The sequence below is a fragment of the Hordeum vulgare genome, chromosome 1H (genome assembly GCF_904849725.1).
Source record: "Hordeum vulgare subsp. vulgare chromosome 1H, MorexV3_pseudomolecules_assembly, whole genome shotgun sequence".
Taxonomy (NCBI): domain Eukaryota; kingdom Viridiplantae; phylum Streptophyta; class Magnoliopsida; order Poales; family Poaceae; genus Hordeum; species Hordeum vulgare.
The window spans coordinates 436725083-436747006 of NC_058518.1; the positions used below are offsets into that span (position 1 = coordinate 436725083).

Here is a 21924-nt window from a genome sequence, read left to right on the forward strand (position 1 = left end):
CCTCCACCAAACCGAATTGGAGGAGGAGACCTTCCTCCTTGGCTCGGTCGAGCCCTCCTACTTGGAGTAGGAGGCAAGGGAGCCTCCCTCTTGTTCCTCATATATATAGTGGAGCTTTGAGAGGGTGTTTTCACCGAAAGCCTTTGTGCAAACCTCTCTCCCTTCACTACTTCGTGACACCTCGTAGCTAGATCGGTACGGCACGACGAAGCCCTGCTGGAGTAGTTCCACCATCATCACCGCCAAGCCGTCATGCTGCCGCAGGATTCAGCTACTCTTCGTCTCTCTTGCTGGATCAAGAAGGCGGAGATCGTCATAGAGCTGTATGTGTGCTGAACGCGGAGGTGTCGTCCGTTCGGTGCTAGATCGGGAAGGATCGTGGGACGGCGACGATTTGGATCGCGAAGACATTCCACTACATCAACCGCGTTTCTTAACGTTTTCCGCTTAGCGATCTACAAGGATATGTGGATCCGATCTCCCTCTCGTAGATGATCATCACCATGTTAAGTCTTCGTGTGCGTAGATTTTTTTTGTTTTTCATGCAACGCTCCCTATCAAGAGTCTCCTATTTTACCACTTAAGTAGCATAGGTAGATGGTGCTCCTTGAGATCGATTGTGTCTTTCATGAATTTTATTTTGCGGCTTCCACGTCCTTCTATAATGCATTGTCTTGAGAGACAATGGTTGGTTCTCCTCGAGCTAAACTCGCAAACAACTCTGATCTAAGGAAAGACATCCTTCGGTTGGTTTGAACTACATATTTCTCATGACGCCTTTCACATAACTACTTGTTTTTTAAATGCACGTGGCATGTGTTCTCAAAGATGCTCACATACATGTGTATAAACACATCATCAAATGGGTACAAATATGGTATTTCTATGCATTGTGGTATATTCATCGACAAGCCCCATCAATACGTGAAATGGGGTTTGCGGCGAGTGGACTTTGTTTAACAATTTTATCTATTTTCCTTTTTGCCAGCGGAGCTCAATCAACATTGTCTAACTGTAAGAAGACTACCCTACGAAAAGGAATAAAATCAAAAGGTTACAGTAAAAAATCATAAAAACCCATATTATCTGCAGAGACAAAAGATTGATATGGTTTGATATAAACATACCGATCTTTGTGGTGTTTTAACGTTTATTTCAATTGTCAATTTTCGTTGAGAGGCACTAAAAGTAAGTTTGACAAGATGGTTATTAATTTGAAAATTCTCGATAAAGATCGAAGCAGGTTTCTCGAAACAGATTTTCGCCCCCGCTTTATATATAAATCATCAATCAAACATAGTACACGATCGAATGATAGAAGATGGTGAGCGACTCTCCTACAAAGTTGATCCCAGGATAAATGAATCACGCACACGATGCTACCTCTACCGAAAACACAGAGATCTAAGAACAACGCCACACTACGACATACTACACCTAAGCTCTACGACAAAGTCCTCAAGAGGAAGAACGACGCAGAACGTCGCCGCCGTCGAGTCCACAACGAACAAAAGTCTTCTTCCAAAGACCATACACAGAGAGAAACACCACGACCACACACTTAACGTAGGTTTTCTTTGGCTTGTTAGTTTTGAAACAGATCACCTGCGTTTTGATAACAACGGTCTCTCCTTTCAAAGACTGCTCCCCAAAGTAAAGACGAAGGTAAAAAAGCAAGAAAAGAACACCGACGCCACGTCAGTTCCTCTGACACCATTTGATGCGGAGGAGCGGGATTTTTTACCCATCGGAGACAACCTTTGGCGAAGAGGCCCGCAGCGTGGCAGGCCAGCCAGCGATGGCGAGACCCCTTTGCTCATCAACCGGCCCTCGCGCGGCGCGCACCTGATGGCCGCCCTTTCGCCCTCCACCGCTCTGTGATCTCGCACTTCCGGCGCGGCCCCGCACGCAGCTGCCGTGATCCCGCCACTGACAGGGCCGCCGCGGCGTCGGATCGTTTGTCAATTTCCGGAAAAAAATGCGTGGGTCCCGCGGGAATCTCGACGTCCATTGCTGAGTCTGTCAGATATGTTATCCCCGTCTCTCTGCTGGTACTGACGCCAGGCTGAAGATTTGGGACCTTAATTCAGGGCTAACGATTGATGCGATGCCGATTCCGTAAGTAATCGGAGCATTTTAGTACTCCCTCCGTTACTAAATATAAATCTTTATAGAGATTTCACTAGTGAACTACATACGGATGTATATAGACATACTTTAAAGTATAGATTCAATCATTTTGCTTCGTATGTAGACCCTTAATGAAATCGCTTAAAAGACTTATATTTAGAAACGGAGGGAGTAGTACGTAATAACAGACTTTACCTGATTCGGCAGGACATCCAACGGGGCCAACGCCTGTGCGCGTTGCCATGGTTTGGCTCATCAAAGTTTTTGGTGCCCAATCAATCAAAGCACTTCCCTCTCTTGTTCTCTTTGTTTTTTTTTATTAGATCTCCTTCCAACTATTCCTTCTGTTTTTAAATATAAGTTTTCTTTAGAATTTTCACTAAAAAACTACATACAGATGTATATAAACATACATTAAAGAATGGATTCACTTATTTTGTTCTGTATGTAATACTTGATAGAATAGATTCATTCATATTGCTTCGTATGTAGTCTTTAAAACACTTATATTTAAAAACGAAGAGAGTAGCTATGAGTACGTGGCAATAGTTGCCATGGTTTGGCTCATCAAAGTTTTTGGTGCCCAATCAATCAAAGCACTTCTCTCTCTTGTTCTCTTTGTTTTTTTATTAGATCTCCGGTGTGTGTGTTTTACTTACTACTCCCTCCTTTCTGGTTTATAGGCGTCATCTCAAATTTTTCAGATTTTTATTATATTAGACTCATTTTGAGTCTAATTAAGTTAAAGTGTTTTGAGTTCCACATCATATTTAATTCATAGAGTTTAGAGAAAAGAGATGAATGGCTATGCATGCATCGTTTTTTACATCCATCATGCAAGTCCAGTGAGTAGGAGGATGCTACATTTATTGCCTTGAAAATTAAATATGTGAGAAATATTTTATTGACTAGTTAAAACTAGTGTCATCCACTCACAATTCACCTTGGTTGATGAGATTTCAGATTTGACTCCTATAAACGGGAAAGGAGAGAGTAGCTATGAGACATGGCAATGGTTGCTATTTTCCGGCGCTTGTCAAATTATTAATTTTTGCCTCCCGGTAAAATCTCGGCGGCAAGTTAAATCGTGCGCCCGCCGACTAGTTCTCGCACACACAGCACAAACAATAGCCCTGAAGATTTGGGACCTTGACCCGCCGTGGCACGCCCACCCAACAATCATAATTAATAATTGGGCATAAGAAAGAAGTAATCCGTCGCCATTGCCGCGCTCCCGCTCCGCCACTGCGCGTCCGCGTCACCCCCCTCGTCCCGCTCGCTGCCTACGTGGTACCAGTAGTATATAAAGGAGCTTTTGCCGCTCCTCCTCCTCCACCCTCCCGAGAGCTCCGATACACCACCTGACTCGAGCTCTTCTTTTGCGTGAGCAAAGCGCACAGAGAGAGAGAAGAAGGAGAGGGGAGCGGCCCGTTTCTCGCCGCCCACCTTCCCCTTCGCCGGTTCGCCTGCGCCGCGGGTACGGTACCAGCCACCGCTCGTCCATGGCGGCCCCTCCTTCCCTCCCTCCCTCCCTCCCTGCTGCTGTTCCTGCCTTCCATTTGCTTCTGGATTCCGGAGGCGTTCTTCTGGCTTCAGTTCACGGCGACTCCTCTCGTGTTCTTCTCCTTTGGTTCTGGTTCTGGAGGTGGTCTGTCGCTTCGTAGGTGTCGATCGGTCCTGGTGACTGATCGTTTCCATTTGCTCTTCTCATTCTGGAGGCTTCTTTGCGCCCGCCGTTAATGGCGCCACCATTTGCTTCGCTTCACTGGTCCCCTCGCTGTTCTTTGGTTTACTGGCGATTACTATACTACGTTTACATGCTGATCAGCGGCAGTCTGATCCTCCTCCTCCTCCTCTCGAAAAGAAAAGAGAACCAAAAAACAGACACCGGATTGTTAAAATATAGTATAATTTCGCTGATTTTCTATGCCGGGTCGGGTGGTGTCAGAGCCATGTCTTTTTTGCATGGGGCCTCCAACTCCAACCCTCTGTCTGCTCTGCCTGTTATTTTATTTTTCTACTTACTTCTGCTTCCGTGCACCCTCGTAAACACAACACTCGGCCCTCTGTGTTCCCTCTCCCCACTGCCACTCGGGCCTCACGTTTCGGGCCCGGTGGCCCGCGCGTCTTACCACACGACAAGATTGCTTACCCCTGTGCTGTCGTGATTGCAGATGAGAAGCAGCGCACCGGCGGCGGCGTGAACCTCTCCGCTCCCCGGGGAAGAAAGGAGGAGGAGGAGAAGAGGAAGAGAGGAGGGCCCAAGCCCAAGCCCAAGCCCAGGACCAATGGAGCAGCGCTACCGACCGGGCGGGGCCGCGTAAGATTCCCTGCCCGCCCAGTTTTAATTTTAATCCAAAAAAAAAAAAAACTTGTTTCCCTTCTCGTCTTCCATGGCCGCGCTCTTGTCGCGCCTCCACTGCCCGCCGGCGGCGCCACCGCATGCTGCATTAGGTCGACCCCACCGCGACGTGCTGCTCCCACCCTTCCATTATTATTGTTATTGCCGGCGGTGTAGTGGTTGGTAGCTGTGCGTTTCGCCGTCACGCATTACGGGCCACCTTTTCATGCCAGTCAAGAGTCAGTTACCCGCTGCTTCTCGCGCCGGCGGTGTTCTTCCCCCCTGAGCCCCTATCGTGCTCCTTGGATCCATGAGCTTCCATTCAGTCCAGTCGACGGTGAGTTGTTGTGTTGTAGGGGGTGTGCCGGCCTTGGCCTGTGATTTCAATATCCTTGGATCATCTCCTGCCCAGTCTCAACTCCAACTTCATTTTAACCGCTAGTTGTGGTCTGCATTTGACCCGATTGAAGATTTTGTCGGCTGTTAGGTACAAAGTCACCGCCTCTGTGATTACCAATATTTGATATACAGAATACAGTCATGCTTTCAGTTCCTGAAAGATGAGGCTGGAGAGTCGCAAAACACAAGTCGGCACACGCAAATTCGGAAATTCTTCTTAGTGCTGGTGACATTAGTTTCTTTTGGGCTTCTCTGTGGATTGGCAAACATTTTTCGGTGCGGCTCCCTTTCGCACCCAACGATCGGATCGGATGTACTGCATTTTCCTCACTTTTAAAAGGGCTATACTTTGGACACTTCAGTGGGGGACAGTTATATGTATTTTTTTTCGCCCATAAAGCGGCCACGCCTATCAGCATTCCACTTATTTTGATTTCTAGCAGACTTAAAGGATGATGTAGTAGCACTACCTGTATATAAAACCATTGGCTGGTCTATCTTGTTGAACTAATTATTAAAAAGAAAGTAGGGACCTGAAAGCGTTGCTTTCTACCGGTGTAGCTGCTTGTACTGCTAACTGCGCTTGTTTCTACAGGCATCTATGAGAGATTTGTGACGCTGATGCTTGCACTTGTGCTTCTAACATTTTTAGTTAAAAAGCATAACTGCGCTTCCCCGCGAGAGCTCGCCACCTGTGTCCTACAATTCCTAGTTAACGCTCCATGATTATGATGAAAAAATAAAAGTGAAAAGCAAGAAAAGACATATAGTACTTAGTAACATCATAGCCTGTCTTGTGAATCTAGAACTAATCAACTGTTTTCAGTGGTATTCCATGCTGAGAAATATTTTTCTTCTGTACCTTTTCCTGTTTTACACAAGTATAGTTCTTTCTGTGTCATAATGTTTTTGTGATAGGAGTTACTCACTGAGTTCATTACCACCTTCCGCAGTGATGACACAACTAAGAGAAGGACCACCAAAACCAAAAGTTTCAAAGATGTTGAAAGCTATGAAGTTCTTGTCCTTGAGAAGAACTGCGGTTGCAAGTTCAAATCTTTGCGCTACTTGCTTATAGCTATTGTTTCTGCGACATTTCTTACCCTCCTGACTCCGACGTTGTATGAGCGCCAACTACAATCAAGTTCACGGTAAGCATAAATTTACTCAAACAGAAAATCTGGGCGAAAACTCTTTGTGATACGTTAAAAGACGACAAACGTTGATGTAGACTATAACCAGAATCTCATGCAAGTTCGTATATGATTTGCAGGTATGTGGATGTTGACTGGATATGGGACAAAACCAGTGCTGATCCGCGATATGTATCATCTGCTGATGTTCAGTGGGCTGATGTATATACAGCTATAGAAGATCTTAGTGCTGGTAACCAAAAGCTCAAAATTGGACTCCTGAATTTTAACAGCACCGAGTATGGCTCCTGGTCGCAGATACTCCCTGAAAGCCATGTTTCAATTATAAGACTTGAGCATGCCAAGGACAGCATTACTTGGCCTACACTATACCCAGAATGGATAGATGAGGAGGAAGAATCTGAGATACCTTCCTGTCCATCATTTCCAGAGCCTAATGTCCGAAGAGGCGCATGGTTCGATGTTATTGCTGTGAAACTTCCCTGTACAAGGGTGGCGGGTTGGTCGAGAGATGTTGCAAGGCTTCATTTGCAGCTCTCAGCGGCAAAACTGGCCGTGTCCTCTTCAAGAGGCAACCGGATGGTCCATGTGCTTTTTGTGACGGACTGCTTCCCCATCCCTAACCTCTTCCCCTGCAAGAACCTTGTGAAACATGAAGGCAATGCTTGGTTGTATAGACCTGATTTGAAAGCAGTAAGGGAAAAGCTTAGGCTTCCTGTTGGATCATGCGAGCTTGCTATTCCACTTAAAGCAAAAGGTCTGTTGCTTTTTGGTCAATGATTACTACTTGAGTCTGTGTTTCTCATGTTATTACACCTGTTCTTCTTTTAAATCGATTAAAAAAAGAGCATACAAGTGACCTAGTATAGTAATGCTACCCTTCACTAAAAGAAATGATACTTGGTACACATATTTTCTGCAAAAATAGCATCTAATGTTATCAAAGAGAAGTTCCACACGTTAATATTTTGGATACTTTTACTGACTAGGGACTATTCTCTAGGAATTTATATAGAATGGGCCTTGTTAGATTTAACTGCTTTCCTGGATAAGATTAGAGTTCACTAGATAACATCTGTTCTTACTGGTGCAGCAAGACTTTTCTCAGTAGATCGAAGAAGAGAAGCCTATGCCACGATACTGCATTCAGCAAGTGAATATGTGTGTGGTGCTATCACAGCAGCTCAGAGCATCAGGCAAGCAGGATCAACTAGGGACTTGGTCATCCTTGTTGATAACACCATAAGTGATCACCACCGGAGGGGCTTGGAAGCCGCTGGCTGGAAGGTCAGGATAATCGAAAGGATCAGGAACCCAAAAGCTGAGCGTGATGCCTACAATGAGTGGAACTACAGCAAGTTCAGGTTATGGCAGCTGACCGACTACGACAAGATCATATTCATAGACGCTGACCTCCTCATCCTGAGGAATGTGGACTTCCTGTTTGCAATGCCAGAGATCACTGCAACTGGCAACAACGCGACCCTCTTCAACTCGGGTGTCATGGTCATCGAGCCCTCAAACTGCACGTTCCAGCTGCTGATGGAGCACATCAACGAGATAACATCGTACAACGGCGGTGACCAGGGGTACCTGAATGAGATATTCACATGGTGGCACCGCATCCCCAAGCACATGAACTTCCTGAAGCACTTCTGGGAGGGCGACAGCGAGGCAGCCAAGGCGAAGAAGACCCAGCTGTTTGGCGCCGACCCGCCAAACCTCTATGTGCTTCACTACCTGGGCCTGAAGCCATGGCTGTGCTTCAGGGACTACGACTGCAACTGGAACAACTTCATCATGCGTGAGTTTGCAAGCGATGTCGCGCACAACCGTTGGTGGAAGGTGCACGACAAGATGCCCCGGAAGCTCCAGTCCTACTGCCTTCTGAGAACAAGGCAGAAGGCTGGGCTGGAGTGGGACCGGAGGCAGGCCGAGAAGGCGAACCTGGAGGACGGGCATTGGCGGCGGAACATCACCGATCCGAGGCTCAAGACCTGCTTCGAGAAGTTCTGCTTCTGGGAGAGCATGCTGTGGCACTGGGGCGAGGCCAAGAACCAGACCAAGAGCATCCCCGCGCCTACCACGACGAGCTTGTCATCAACCTCGTGAGCTGTGTAGATAACCCGAGATATTTATACAGAAGAAAGCTTTATATGTATAGCACCGTACCTGCATAGCGGCAGCTTGTATAGGTAGCTACTATGCTTAGGCCTTCCCCACACAAATACAAACCCTCCTCTGTTGGCTGTTGCCGCCCTCCTGGCTGCAGCCTTGGTGGCCAACAATTCTTTTGGGTTTGTTTAGCTAATAAGTTATCTGTGCATGTAAATTCTCTTACTAAGAACACGGAATGTTTTTTCACGACAAGGAAAGCTAATGGCAGTAGTACCCTCTCAGTTCCAAGTTATTGAAGCTCTAGTTTTGTCCTAACTAAAACTTCTTTAAGCTTGCCCAAGTCCCCACAAAAATATCAACATGTTTGACATGTTCCTGGGCATCAACTGAATTCCATACCCAGAAAATTTAACTTAGGCCTAGTAGCGGCTTCGAGCAAATCATATCCCTTGGCATCAACTGATCATTATTCCATTGTCCAGAATTTTAACATGTACTGCTCAAAAAGTGGGGAAAAAAGAGAGCATACATAAAGTAATATATTGAGTGCAAACTTTCCGCCGCTCGCTCACCGTGAGAAAGAACATGTATATATTTATACAACTTGTGATGTGAACTGTTAGTACATACAGGCTGAAGCACATGTTTTGACAACGTATAAATTGAATTGTAAGAAGCATACAGGCTTACAAAATGCGATGATTTCTTTCCATCGACAATCTGAAGGACCGATACAAAATCTACACCTCCGAATGAATGCGTCACCTTGTACAAGAGAGAAAAGAATGCAGAGGTCGAGTTAAACCACCTATCACACTCAGCTATTTCCAGGGGATCTATTGCTCTTCAACAGCTGACAAAACCGAAGATGGAAATATACGTATGGCGCAAAAGAAGAAAAATGAATATGCAGTCAACAGTCACCCTGCCATCTTTCGCCAACCTGTGGATTTCAGACATGAAGAAAGTCAACTCATCATCAAAGAACAATGAACATGTTCAACTGCATCAGTACTTCCTCCGTCCCAAAATAAGTGCCTCAACTTTGTACTAGCTCTAGTATAAAGTTGTACTAAGCTTGAGACACTTATTTTGGGACGGAGGGAGTACAATTTAGTGATCAAGCTTTAAGCTATTAGAGTGACATCTTCTCAAGCACTATGACTTGACAAAGGATATAATCGATATAAAGGCTACTTGGTTTATCTGAGTTCCTTCAGTAGGTTATCATGGGGTCAACTATGACATGTACACCATCTGCTTTGAGTAGTTCCCTGTTCATGTGACCTATTGTGGTTCGTGTACAGTTAACAAATGCTTATTCATTGCCTATTAAGTCTAAGAAAATTTATATGACTGCAGATGCAGTGGATGGAGGGGATAAACTGAACACTGTCATTGCAAGAGAGAGCAACTTGTGATATGGAAAGAAAAAAAAATGTCTGGCTGATATACTTCATTTTGTTCTGGAATATCACCGAACTAGCCATGGACAAGGGTGTGCGGAAGTTAGCTATCCACGTGCGAGAACCATGAGTTGATTTTGAGATCTTATGGGTTTCAGCTTTAGCGTACCCAAACTTGTTTGTGACAAAGGCTTAGTTCTTCTTGTTGTTGTTCATATACTTCATTTGCTCCTAGTAGTCAGAGAAATGAAGATACACATTAGCATAAATAGGAACTCACCATTTGTAAAAAGGTATGAAAATACTAGCTCATTCCAAGCATCAGGAACTCCAGGAAGACACCAATGACTGCAGTCAAGTATAGTGGGAGGATAACTCCAAGCGCCAACATGAGCATCAGTTCGGAAGGCTCCCATCAAAGTTACATTTAGAACTGTAATAGGAACGTTCGTGCTCGCTACAACATCACCAAGTATATCCCCAAGTTCACTCTTGTCATTTCCTTTGGCCTCAGGTGAAGGCTTTTCTGTTACTTCACATATCGTTTGGTTCAAGTCACTGTAATGTGGGACAGCTTTTTGTTAGTTCTTACACAAAAGATACAACAGGGCAACGAAAGAATTGTATGAACAGGAGAAATGAAGTTAGTATTGTGCAAACAATATTCAACTACTTCAAATGAAGTGGCATAAATAGATAGTGGACCCAATGCAGTAGAGTAACAATATGATTCCAGAACCTTTAAGAAATACAAAACACAGGATTCTCAGTGAACTGTGCAAACTGAAATTAAACATAGTATCATTACACAGAGTTTCTTTATTTCATATATTGTAGCTTGATTTCCATTACTGGTCTTACATGTTCCCACAAACATTAAATAAAAGAAGAAAAGGATGTTCCTTAGACACGGAGTTGGGATTCAGCGAAATCAAGTTGCTATATATGCCTTGGTGAAACTCAAAGAGCCATGTTTGTATACACTGTACAACAGAGTGAAAATTTGAAATTGGACAGATGATATATTAAATGCATGTTTTCGTTAAATGGACAGAGATATCAACCAAATATTTTAAATGATACCATACTATAAGATTGTGCAATAATCTATCTCCCTACAACTTCATATTCAAGTTAGGCATGACAACTAATAGGGTTTTAGTTTTGCCTTATTTTGATATTGTGGACCTTGTGGTGTTCGGATGCAGATAAAGAATGTTAACATCCAAAATGCCATGTAAAGATATTTCTATTGATTATCATATACCAGGCAATCTTAAATGATCTGTATCCTTTTCTAATCATTAAAGAAACCAGAAGAATCTTCACACATTTGCTTATGATTAAACTCCCTGCATAGTACACTACATCCATATATTATTTGAAATTATACTGACGAAGCATGCAGTAAAGAGGCTGTATGCATGAGAAGAGCTCTCTGTGTATGTTATAAAACACACCTCCAATGAGATGGCTCATACGTGCGGAAGAATACATGTGTTCGATTTAGATCAACTCTTTTTTCCACCCAAGAAGCCCAAGTCTGCAGTGCCATCTTGAAAGCAGCATCAATGGTTGTACCTAGTTTGAGGGCACGTCCAGCCTGAAAATAGCAACCCCTGTTGGGAAGAACAAGTCAGATCAAACTATCAAACTAGGATACTTTATGTTGGATTTAACTCCCATATGTATATAATTATGAATATGTAACATTTAGAGGGGGAAAAAGGCTGTGTCAGCAGTCAATGAGTTGATGTTAGAACAAGAGAATGTAACTTGGGTAATTTTGTCCTGTTTTTGGTCAAATATCACAAAAACTATTAATGTACCCACTATTATCAGAGACTAGCTAACCACTAAATTGAAAAAGAAAAGCATGCTGAATGGAAGACACATAACATCCAGCAAACAGCATCTGCTAAGTCATCACCTATTCACAGTGTCAATTAACAATGCCATCTCCATTAGTTCCTGCTTAACCAATGTCACGCCCATGCCTGTGTGAGCAAGAAGATAGCTGGGGGCACGACACTGTTTCACAGGTTTATGCTCAGCTTGGCATAAAAGAAGCTAGTGAAGGACAATAAGGTAAAAATGTTGGGAACTGCAGAGGGGTGAGGGGATGGATCTAACGACTGATGGAACTAGCACCAAGGTGCCTAAGAGGAACATTATGAGTTAGACCGACTGGCAAGTGTAATATGAGATTATGATAGGGATGGCTAATCATAATTTTTCCCTGTGCTATTATTTGTTGTTTGGTTCTTCCGCTAACACGTTCTGTTCCTCTCTGCACAACTCATCGCATCCAAGTATCAAATTTGATGTCCGTATTCGCACCTAAGCATATACATTTGATTTGAGGTGCATAGAAACGAGAAGATGAGTTAGACCCAAGCTTGTAGTTGATGTGTTAACCTCGTTGTACTTTTTTTTAGAACTTTCTATCAAAAAGAAGTTTAAAAATTCCTATAAATCTGCTAAGTCAAAGTGACTTCAATGTTTATCATCTCATATGTTCTGGATCATCTCATATGTTCTGGAATACAGATATGTATCTGTTAACTTGATTAAGGAAAAAGAGGGTAGCCGGACACCAAGTTATCTAAAACTAACTTATCCAAATGTTGTAATCTACCATGATCCCAAACAGAGCCTTGGGAGCTTACAAATACTTAAAGTCGACATCATCGAAACAGAGACTGTATTATCAATTCCCACTGTTTTTGGCTCCCAATTCAACCAATTACATATAAACACATGAAATGCGATTGTAATGAAATATGAGAAAGGAAAAGGAGATACTCACAGTACTGAAAATATACATTTATCATTGTTACTAGAACTAAATGAGCATAGCAAACTAGAGCAAGAAAGCTTACGTGTTGAACAATTTGGTGGGAGTCCACCAGTGGCCGGTGTTGAAGATCAGAACGTCGGCATTCACCCATTTCCGACTGATATTATCCATCTTGTCCAGCCTCAAAGTCGACTTGACCCTCTTGGGGGCATGCCTGGGCGCAGGGCGCTGCTGGACAAGGAACACGGACCGGAAGAACTCGACGGTGAGGTCGAAGGTCGCAAACCTGACCCCCAGGAAGCGTATGGTCTTGCTGATCTCGTTCCCGTTCACCTCGTAGACGGTCTTGGGGTCGTCCACGCCGGGCATGAGCATGCAGATGAAGGATTCCCACTGCGTGCGGCTCATGGAATCCCCGACGAAGACGACGCGCTTCCCCCTGAGCCGCTCGAGCGCGGCGCCGGCGGTGAACCTGGGCACGTCGCAGCGGCGGGGCCTCCACCGCCATTTGAGGTAGCCGGTGTCCTCCCTTCCGTTGGCCAGGCAGTTGAACCCCTTCTCCGCGAACGGGCAGTCGGAGCTGTTGTAGAGCGGGTAGGTGGCGTCGGGGACCCAGTTCCCGTCGAACACGTCGCAAGCCCCGTCCCCGAGGTCCTCGCCGACGAACCCGGCGACGGCCTGCCCCCGTCCCAGGTAGCGGAAGACGTAGAGGTAGAGCGCGCAGGAGAGCGCGAGCGCTATGGAGGCGAGGCAGAAGGCGAGGGCGACTCGCTCCAGCGACGGGCTCGAGGCCGCCCACCACCTGCGCTGCGCCGCCGCCGCCGACGCGGACACCCGCGGGCTCCCGGGCAGGGCGCCGCCCCTCTGAGCGACGCGACCCGAGCCGCTCCGGCTAGTGCTGGCGTTCACCATCTCCCGCCCGCCGCCAGATCTCCCATCCCGCGGCCCCCTTGGCCCGCCGGAGCGGAATCGCGCGGAGGAAACGCCACGTCAGCAGCACCGCCCTGTGGTCTCCGCGCGCGTTGTGGCGGTGGTGCCGGCGCCGTGTCTGGAGTTGACTCGTCGCAAGCTTTGTGTAGGCCCACGGCGGGAACGGCGCCGGGCGCGGCGAGGGGGGAGGCGGTTGCTGGCTCGGGCGGCGGGTGGGAGGGCGGGTGTGATCTGCGGCCGCTGCCACTGACGTGTGGGGTTTGGAGTTTGGGTGGCCCGCGTGGCCGGGGGGCCAAGTGGAGATGCCGGTGGGGTGGAACGTTGGTGGCGTTCCTGTGCGGAATACATATATACGTGGGGCGCAAAAGGCTTCCGTAATTGGCCCGATCCGCGCTCGCACGTAGAGTGGGTACGTACTAGTTTACTACTGCTTGTTGCGGGACGAATACTCCAACGGACGGCTTGCCAAACCTGATGTAAACCTTTTTTTTTGATGCTCCGATTGTCATTCCGCTCGCTTCTGTTTGATCGATAGTAGGTACGGACAACCACCGTGAGGGCGAGAAAGGCATATTATAAAAAACGAGCACGGAGACTACCAGACTGTGATACTGCAGAGGAGTAGATGTGTTTCTCCGCTGGATGGATAAACTATTTTATTAATGTTGTCAAGCACAACTTCGGTTGCGCCCTGCGTAATGGCACTGCCTTTTTCCTTTTTCTCCCCCGCGCGTATTATCATGCGAAAACAATCATCCTTTACAACCTACGAATGAAAGATACTAGAGGCGGGGGCGCGCCATTGCGCCCCTCTTGAGTGGTCCACTAAGCTGCCGTTGTTTGGTTAACTGCATAACAATACATCCCGGAATATATTTCATCATCAACACCCTAGGTCTGTTCATCTTAATCCCTTTCACAAAACAAACCATCACCTAGTCAAATTACTGTATTATAAATTAGTACTACCACTTATGGCAAGCACGTTTCCCCTTCTTCAGTTTGAAGAAATGTGTATATATCACTTTTATGAATTGTGAGTGTAGGTACAACATTTCTATCAATTATTTCAAGATATAGAAAACCAATGGCTAAACGAACATCGGATATATTGCCAAATTCTTTTCCAACGAATCACCAACCAGCAACCATGTCTAATGAATTCTGGTACAGCCAGGTTCATACTTGCCATCGATCAAGACCACAAATTCAAAAGCCTCAACTGGACCTGACCAAATGAGATTGATGCGGCAAGAGGTGCATGCCGCTGCTTTCTGAAGCCATGCTCCACTGCCTCGGCCATGCCTCACTGCCTTGTCAAGTGTTGCCACTGCTACCGGACAACGCCATGTCGCTGCTCTCATTGGACCTCTCCTCAGCCCGCGAAGACGCCATGTCCTCCTGCTGGCACAGGGAAAAAACATGCCCCGTGGTCATCAATCCATACCCATGGTGACATCCCGAAGGTAGCAGCATCAATGGGCACCATGTGCATGAAATTGAACAGCTATATCTTTGAAGATTAAATTGCAAACCTATAATGATACTGAGCGACTGAATGACATCCACATACTATCCAAAACCAGCCATGTTGCAATACATTAAATTTCAATTGTATGCATGGTCACATAGCTTACAAAACTGGAAATACAAGATTAAACATAAGAAGAACAACATAACTCGGTACAAAAAATATGCATCGAGTAAGAAACAACAGAAATACTCTACAGATTTAACAAGAATGATCCGGTGAAGTTTTCAAATGTGTCCGGCCTAAAGAAAAATCAGGACTACCTTGTACAGTGAGAAAATGGGAACGACTTGCAAAAATAAAATGGGAATACTTTATACAACAAACAGTAAATGATAAATGGGTTGCACAATTAAAATACTTCATATAAACAACTCAATCATCAGCAATTACTACCAGCAAAATGTACAAGGAGCGCAAGTTTAAAGTTAACTACAAAGCTTTAGCCTTTCCTAACCTGGTAACAACACCAAAAATACATTGAAATGTAGGAAGTACCAAGAGTTTGCATCCAACAAATGTGGCATGGATCAAAGCATACAAATTTTTACTTGATGCCATTTCAATCCAGAATAAGCACTATTAGAAAGCCTACACATGTTGGCATCACTCAAGGCATGACATGCAATGACCATCCTACTTTCTACACGCAAATACCCGCATAGTATCAATTTGAACTTCGGCAGGACTATACTATTTTGACACCCAACCTCATCTTCGCTTGTTTTTGTAATCAAACTTTTAGCTTTCTCCAAAACCTAGAGTATTGTTTTTAGTCTAAAAAAGCATACATACACTTTGGGCATTCATCTACAACATGTGATCCGACTATGCCCTCACTGCACGCTTGTTTCCGGACAATGCTTACACAAAGAACATGAATGGGAGTCTCATTCGTTTTTTACCTCGAGTAAACCAAGAACAGGTACGGGACTCACATGCCTTTCGCGTCTAGCAAACAAAGAAGAGGGATTTAGCAAGCAATATCTCAGATCTAGCATTAGTACCTTCGTACTATACATCTATAATGGAAAAAAAATCTCAGATTCAACAAAATCAGGCCATACAAAAAGGGAACAGAATAGGGTTCATGGGGATAAGCTACAAACCTTTAGCCGTGAGTTGATTGAGAGGGGAGGACGAGAGGTGGAGCTGCGTAGCCGGCCGCCGGAGCAAGGTCGCCCGGTGTTTGTAGATCGGGAGGGTGCTCGTTTCTTGTTCGAGCAAAGCTCCAGAAGCAGCAGCTGCGCCGCATGAAGGGGGGGGGGCACGACCATGAGAGGCCTAGAAATCGAGCCTAGGTTGACCCGCCCCTGCATCCATCATCGAGGGGATTGTCCGCCACAGAACTTGTGAAGGAGGGGACGGGGCGCAAGTAAGATGAGGAGGAGCGGCGATGGCGATGGCGATGGCGACAGCGAGGAGTCGTGGTGGCGGGTCACAAGGGACAGAAAACGAGAGAGGGAGAGAGGAAAAGAGGAGACGAGAGAGGGATACAAAGGAGGTTGCGTGCGTGGGATACAGAGGAAGCTGCCTGGAAATTTCCTCTGCAGCGAGAACAGTAGCGCTTTGCCAACCCTTTCTGTCCACGTGGACAGTGCCTTCGTTCATCCACGGCGCACTACTTCTGGTGCCACGTGGACCATGCGAGCGGACGCCCCTTCTGCGTAGGTTAATGGGTTTGATATTAATAAAATACTAGATCATTGCTGGTGCGCGTTGCTGCACCCATCATTTTGGCACTATAATATTCACTATGGTGATGTAAACAGCCAAAAAGCTAGACAGAACCGATGATCAAAATCACTTAGTGACTCATAAGGCTGGAAAATGGTTCAATGGCCCGCGTTGCCACGTCCATCTAACATAAATGTTGTTGGAATTATGCCCTAGAGGCAATGATAAATATAGTTATTATTATAATTCCTGTATCAAGATAATCGTTTATTATCCATGCTATAATTGTATTGAATGAAGACTCATTTACATGTGTGGATACATAGACAAAACACTGTCCCTAGCAAGCCTCTAGTTGGCTAGCCAGTTGATCAAAGATAGTCAGTGTCTTCTGATTATGAACAAGGTGTTGTTGCTTGATAACTGGATCACGTCATTAGGAGAATCACGTGATGGACTAGACCCAAACTAATAGACGTAGCATGTTGATCGTGTCATTTTGTTGCTACTGTTTTCTGCGTGTCAAGTATTTGTTCCTATGACCATGAGATCATATAACTCACTGACACCGGAGGAATACTTTGTGTGTATCAAACGTCGCAACGTAACTGGGTGACTATAAAGATGCTCTACAGGTATCTCCTAAGGTGTTAGTTGAGTTAGTATGGATCAAGACTGGGATTTGTCACTCCGTGTGACGGAGAGGTATCTCGGGGCCCACTCGGTAATACAACATCACACACAAGCCTTGCAAGCAATGTAACTTAGTGTAAGTTGCGGGATCTTGTATTACGGAACGAGTAAAGAGACTTGCTGGTAAACGAGATTGAAATAGGTATACGGATACTGACGATCGAATCTCGGGCAAGTAACATACCGAAGGACAAAGGGAATGACATACGGGATTATATGAATCCTTGACACTGAGGTTCAAACGATAAGTTCTTCGTAGAATATGTAGGATCCAATATGGGCATCCAGGTCCCGCTATTGGATATTGACCGAGGAGTCTCTCGGGTCATGTCTACATAGTTCTCGAACCCGCAGGGTCTGCACACTTAAGGTTCGACGTTGTTTTATGCGTATTTGAGTTGTATGGTTGGTTACCGAATGTTGTTCGGAGTCCCGGATGAGATCACGGACGTCACGAGGGTTTCCGGAATGGTCCGGAAACGAAGATTGATATATAGGATGACCTCATTTGATTACCGGAAGGTTTTCGGAGTTACCGGGAATGTACCGGGAATGACGAATGGGTTCCGGGAGTTCACCGGGGGGGCAACCCACCCCGGGGAAGTCCATAGGCCTTGAGGGTGGCGCACCAGCCCTTAGTGGGCTGGTGGGACAGCCCAAAAGGGCCCTATGCGCATTAGAAAGAAAAATCAAAGAGAAAGAAAAAAAAGAGGAGGTGGGAAGGGAAGGAAGGACTCCCACCCACCAAACCAAGTCCAACTCGGTTTGGGGGGGAGACCTTCCCCCCTTGGCTCGGCCGACCCCCTTGGGGCTCCTTGAGCCCCAAGGCAAGGCCCCCTCTCTCCCACCTATATATATGGAGGTTTTAGGGTTGATTTGAGACGACTTTTCCACGGCAGCCCGACCACATACCTCCACGGTTTTTCCTCTAGATCGCGTTTCTGCGGAGCTCGGGCGGAGCCCTGCTGAGACAAGGTCATCACCAACCTCCGGAGCGCCGTCACGCTGCCGGAGAACTCTTCTACCTCTCCGTCTCTCTTGCTGGATCAAGAAGGCCGAGATCATCGTCGAGCTATACGTGTGCTGAACGCGGAGGTGCCGTCCGTTCGGTACTAGATCGTGGGACTGATCGCGGGATTGTTCGCGGGGCGGATCGAGGGACGTGAGGACGTTCCACTACATCAACCGCGTTCACTAACGCTTCTGCTGTACGGTCTACAAGGGTACATAGATCACTCATCCCCTCTCGTAGATGGACATCACCATGATAGGTCTTCGTGTGCGTAGGAAAATTTTTGTTTCCCATGCGACGTTCCCCAACAGTGGCATCATGAGCTAGGTTCATGCGTAGATGTCTTCTCGAGTAGAACACAAAAGTTTTTGTGGGCGGTGATGTGCGTTTTGCTGCCCTCCTTAGTCTTTTCTTGATTCCGCAGTATTGTTGGATTGAAGCGGCTTGGACCGACATTACTCGTACGCTTACGAGAGACTGGTTTCATCGCTACGAGTAACCCCGTTGCTCAAAGATGACTGGCAAGTGTCGGTTTCTCCAACTTTAGTTGAATCGGATTTGACCGAGGAGGTCCTTGGATGAGGTTAAATAGCAACTCATATATCTCCGTTGTGGTGTTTGCGTAAGTAAGATGCGATCCTACTAGATACCCATGGTCACCACGTAAAACATGCAACAACAAAATTAGAGGACGTCTAACTTGTTTTTGCAGGGTATGCTTGTGATGTGATATGGCCAACGATGTGATGTGATATATTGGATGTATGAGATGATCATGTTGTAATAGATAATATCGACTTGCATGTCGATGGTACGGCAACCGGCAGGAGCCATAGTGTTGTCTTTATACTAATGTTTGTGCTTGCAGATGCGTTTACTATTTTGCTAGGATGTAGCTTTAGTAGTAATAGCATGAGTAGCACGACAACCCCGATGGCGACACGTTGATGGAGATCATGGTGTGGCGCCGGTGACAAGAAGATCGTGCCGGTGCTTTGGTGATGGAAATCAAGAAGCACGTGATGATGGCCATATCATGTCACTTATGAATTGCATGTGATGTTAATCCTTTTATGCACCTTATTTTGCTTAGAACGACGGTAGCATTATGAGGTGATCTCTCACTAAAATTTCAAGACGAAATTGTGTTCTCCCCGACTGTGCACCGTTGCTACAGTTCGTCGTTTCGAGACACCACGTGATGATCGGGTGTGATAGACTCAACGTTCACATACAACAGGTGCAAAACAGTTGCGCACGCGGAACACTCGGGTTAAGCTTGACGAGCCTAGCATGTGCAGACATGGCCTCGGAACACATGAGACCGAAAGATGAAGTGACGATGCGCGTAGGAAATGGTTCCAAGGTTGATGCAATCGCCGTCGGCACAGTTTCACTTCAGTTACCATCAGGATTAGTTATGAACTTAAATCATTGTTATTTAGTGCCTGCGTTGAGCATGAACATTATATCTGGATCTTGTTTATTGCGAGACGGTTACTCTTTTAAGTCAGAGAATAATGGTTATTCTATTTCTATGAGTAACATCTTTTATGGTCATGCACCCAATGTGAGAGGATTGTTCATATTGAATCTTGATAGCGATACACACATACATAACATTGAGACCAAAAGAGTTAGAGTTAACGATGATAGCGCCATATTTTTGTGGCACTGCCGCTTAGGTCATATTGGTGTAAAGCGCATGAAGAAACTCCATGCTGATGGACTTTTGGAGTCACTTGACTTGGATTCACTTGACACGTGCGAACCATGCCTCATGGGCAAGATGACTAAGACTCTGTTCTCCGGAACAATGGAGCGTGCAAGTGACTTGTTGGAAATCATACATACCGATGTGTGTGGTCTGATGAGCGTGGAGGCACGCGGCGGATATCGTTATTTTCTCACCTTCACTGACGATTTGAGTAGATATGGTTATGTCTACTTGATGAAGCACAAGTCTGAAACATTTGAAAAGTTCAAGCAATTTCAGAGTGAAGTTGAAAATCATCGTAACAAGAAGATCAAGTTCCTGCGGTCTGATCGTGGGGGTGAATATCTGAGTTTCGAGTTTGGTGCTCACTTAAAACAATGTGGAATTGTTTCACAGTTGACACCGCCTGGAACACCACAGCGTAATGGTGTGTCCGAACGTCGTAATCGTACTTTATTAGAGATGGTGCGATCTATGATGTCCCTTACCGATTTGCCGTTATCGTTTTGGGGTTATGCATTAGAAACAGTTGCATTCACTTTAAATAGGGCACCATCAAAATCCGTTGAGACGACACCATACGAACTGTGGTATGGCAAAAAGCCAAAGTTGTCGTTTCTTAAAGTTTGGGGATGTGATGCTTATGTCAAAAAGCTTCATCCTGAAAAACTGGAACCCAAAGCGGAAAGGTGTGTCTTCATAGGTTACCCAAAAGAGACAGTTGGGTACACCTTCTATCTCAAATCTGATGGCAAAGTGTTTGTTGCTAAAAACGGAGCTTTTCTCGAGAGAATTGAGTGGGAGGAAGATAGAACTTGACGAGGTTGTCGAACCTCTCATCCCTCTGGATGGTGGCGCAGGGCAAGGGGAAACCTCTGTCGTTGCAACGCCGGTTGAGGAGGAAGTTAATGATGATGATCATGAAACTACGGTTCAAGTTTCTGTCGAACCACGCAGGTCGACGAGACCACGTGCTGCTCCAGAGTGGTACGGTAATCCCGTCTTATCAATCATGTTGTTGGACAACAATGAACCTGCGAATTATGAAGAAGCAATGGTGGGCCCAGATTCCAACAAATGGCTAGAAGCCATGAAGTCCGAGATAGGATCCATGTATGAGAACAAAGTGTGGACTTTGGAGGTACTGCCTGAGGGCCGCAAGGCTATTCAGAACAAATGGATCTTTAAGAGGAAGACGGACGCTGACGGCAATGTGACCGTTTATAAAGCTCGACTTGTGGCAAAGGGTTTTTCACAAGTTCAAGGAGTTGACTACGATGAGATGTTCTCACCCGTAGCGATGCTTAAGTCCGTCAGAATCATGTTAGCAATAGCTGCATTTTTCGATTATGAAATCTGGCAGATGGATGTCAAAACGGCGTTCCTTAACGGTTTCCTTAAGGAAGAATTGTATATGATGCAACCCGAAGGTTTTGTCGATCCTAAGAATGCTAAAAAGGTGTGCAAGCTCCAGCGATCCATTTATGGACTGGTGCAAGCATCTCGGAGTTGGAACAAATGCTTTGATGAGGTGATCAAAGCATTTGGGTTTATACAAGTGGTTGGAGAATCTTGTATTTACAAGAAAGTGAGTGGGAGCTCTGTGGCGTTTCTAATATTATATGTGGTTGACATATTGCTGATTGGAAACAACGTAGAGTTTTTGGAGAGCATAAAGGATTACTTGAATAAAAATTTCTCTATGAAGGACCTAGGAGAAGCTGCTTACATTCTAGGCATTAAGATCTATAGGGATAGATCAAAACGCGTGATAGGACTTTCACAAAGCACATACCTTGATAAAGTTTTGAAGAGGTTCAAAAATGGAACAGTCCAAGAAGGGGTTCTTGCCAGTTTTACAAGGTACGAGATTGAGTAAGACTCAGTGCCCAGCAACTGATGAGGATAGAGAGCATATGCGCTCCGTCCCCTATGCTTCAGTCATAGGCTCTATCATGTATGCAATGCTGTGCACTAGACCGGACATTAGCCTGGCCATAAGTATGGCAGGTAGGT

General features: G+C 45.6%; 2 protein-coding genes across 3 annotated transcripts; one reads left to right on the forward strand and one right to left on the reverse strand.

Annotated features, from left to right (window-relative positions):
• The first annotated feature begins 3444 nt into the window (after nt 1–3444).
• On the forward strand, nt 3445–8434 carry LOC123443192 (UDP-glucuronate:xylan alpha-glucuronosyltransferase 1-like). 2 transcript variants are annotated; one of them, XM_045119493.1, is made up of 5 exons: nt 3445–3607; nt 4305–4450; nt 5824–6021; nt 6144–6781; nt 7118–8434. In XM_045119493.1, exons 2-5 carry the CDS (start codon nt 4419–4421, stop codon nt 8134–8136), a joined length of 1887 nt encoding a protein of 628 aa, XP_044975428.1. In that variant the 5' UTR covers nt 3445–3607; nt 4305–4418; the 3' UTR covers nt 8137–8434. The 2 variants fall into 2 exon arrangements, with proteins under 2 accessions (XP_044975428.1, XP_044975435.1); XM_045119500.1 differs by having other exon boundaries at nt 3445–4450.
• A 282-nt stretch (nt 8435–8716) lies between these two features.
• On the reverse strand, nt 8717–13275 carry LOC123443207 (protein trichome berefringence-like 7). The gene is made up of 4 exons (XM_045119512.1): nt 12431–13275; nt 11009–11167; nt 9829–10106; nt 8717–9085 (listed from the first exon to the last, which is right to left on the reverse strand). Exons 1-4 carry the CDS (start codon nt 13258–13260, stop codon nt 9063–9065), a joined length of 1290 nt encoding a protein of 429 aa, XP_044975447.1. The 5' UTR covers nt 13261–13275; the 3' UTR covers nt 8717–9062.
• Between the last annotated feature and the right edge of the window lie 8649 nt (nt 13276–21924).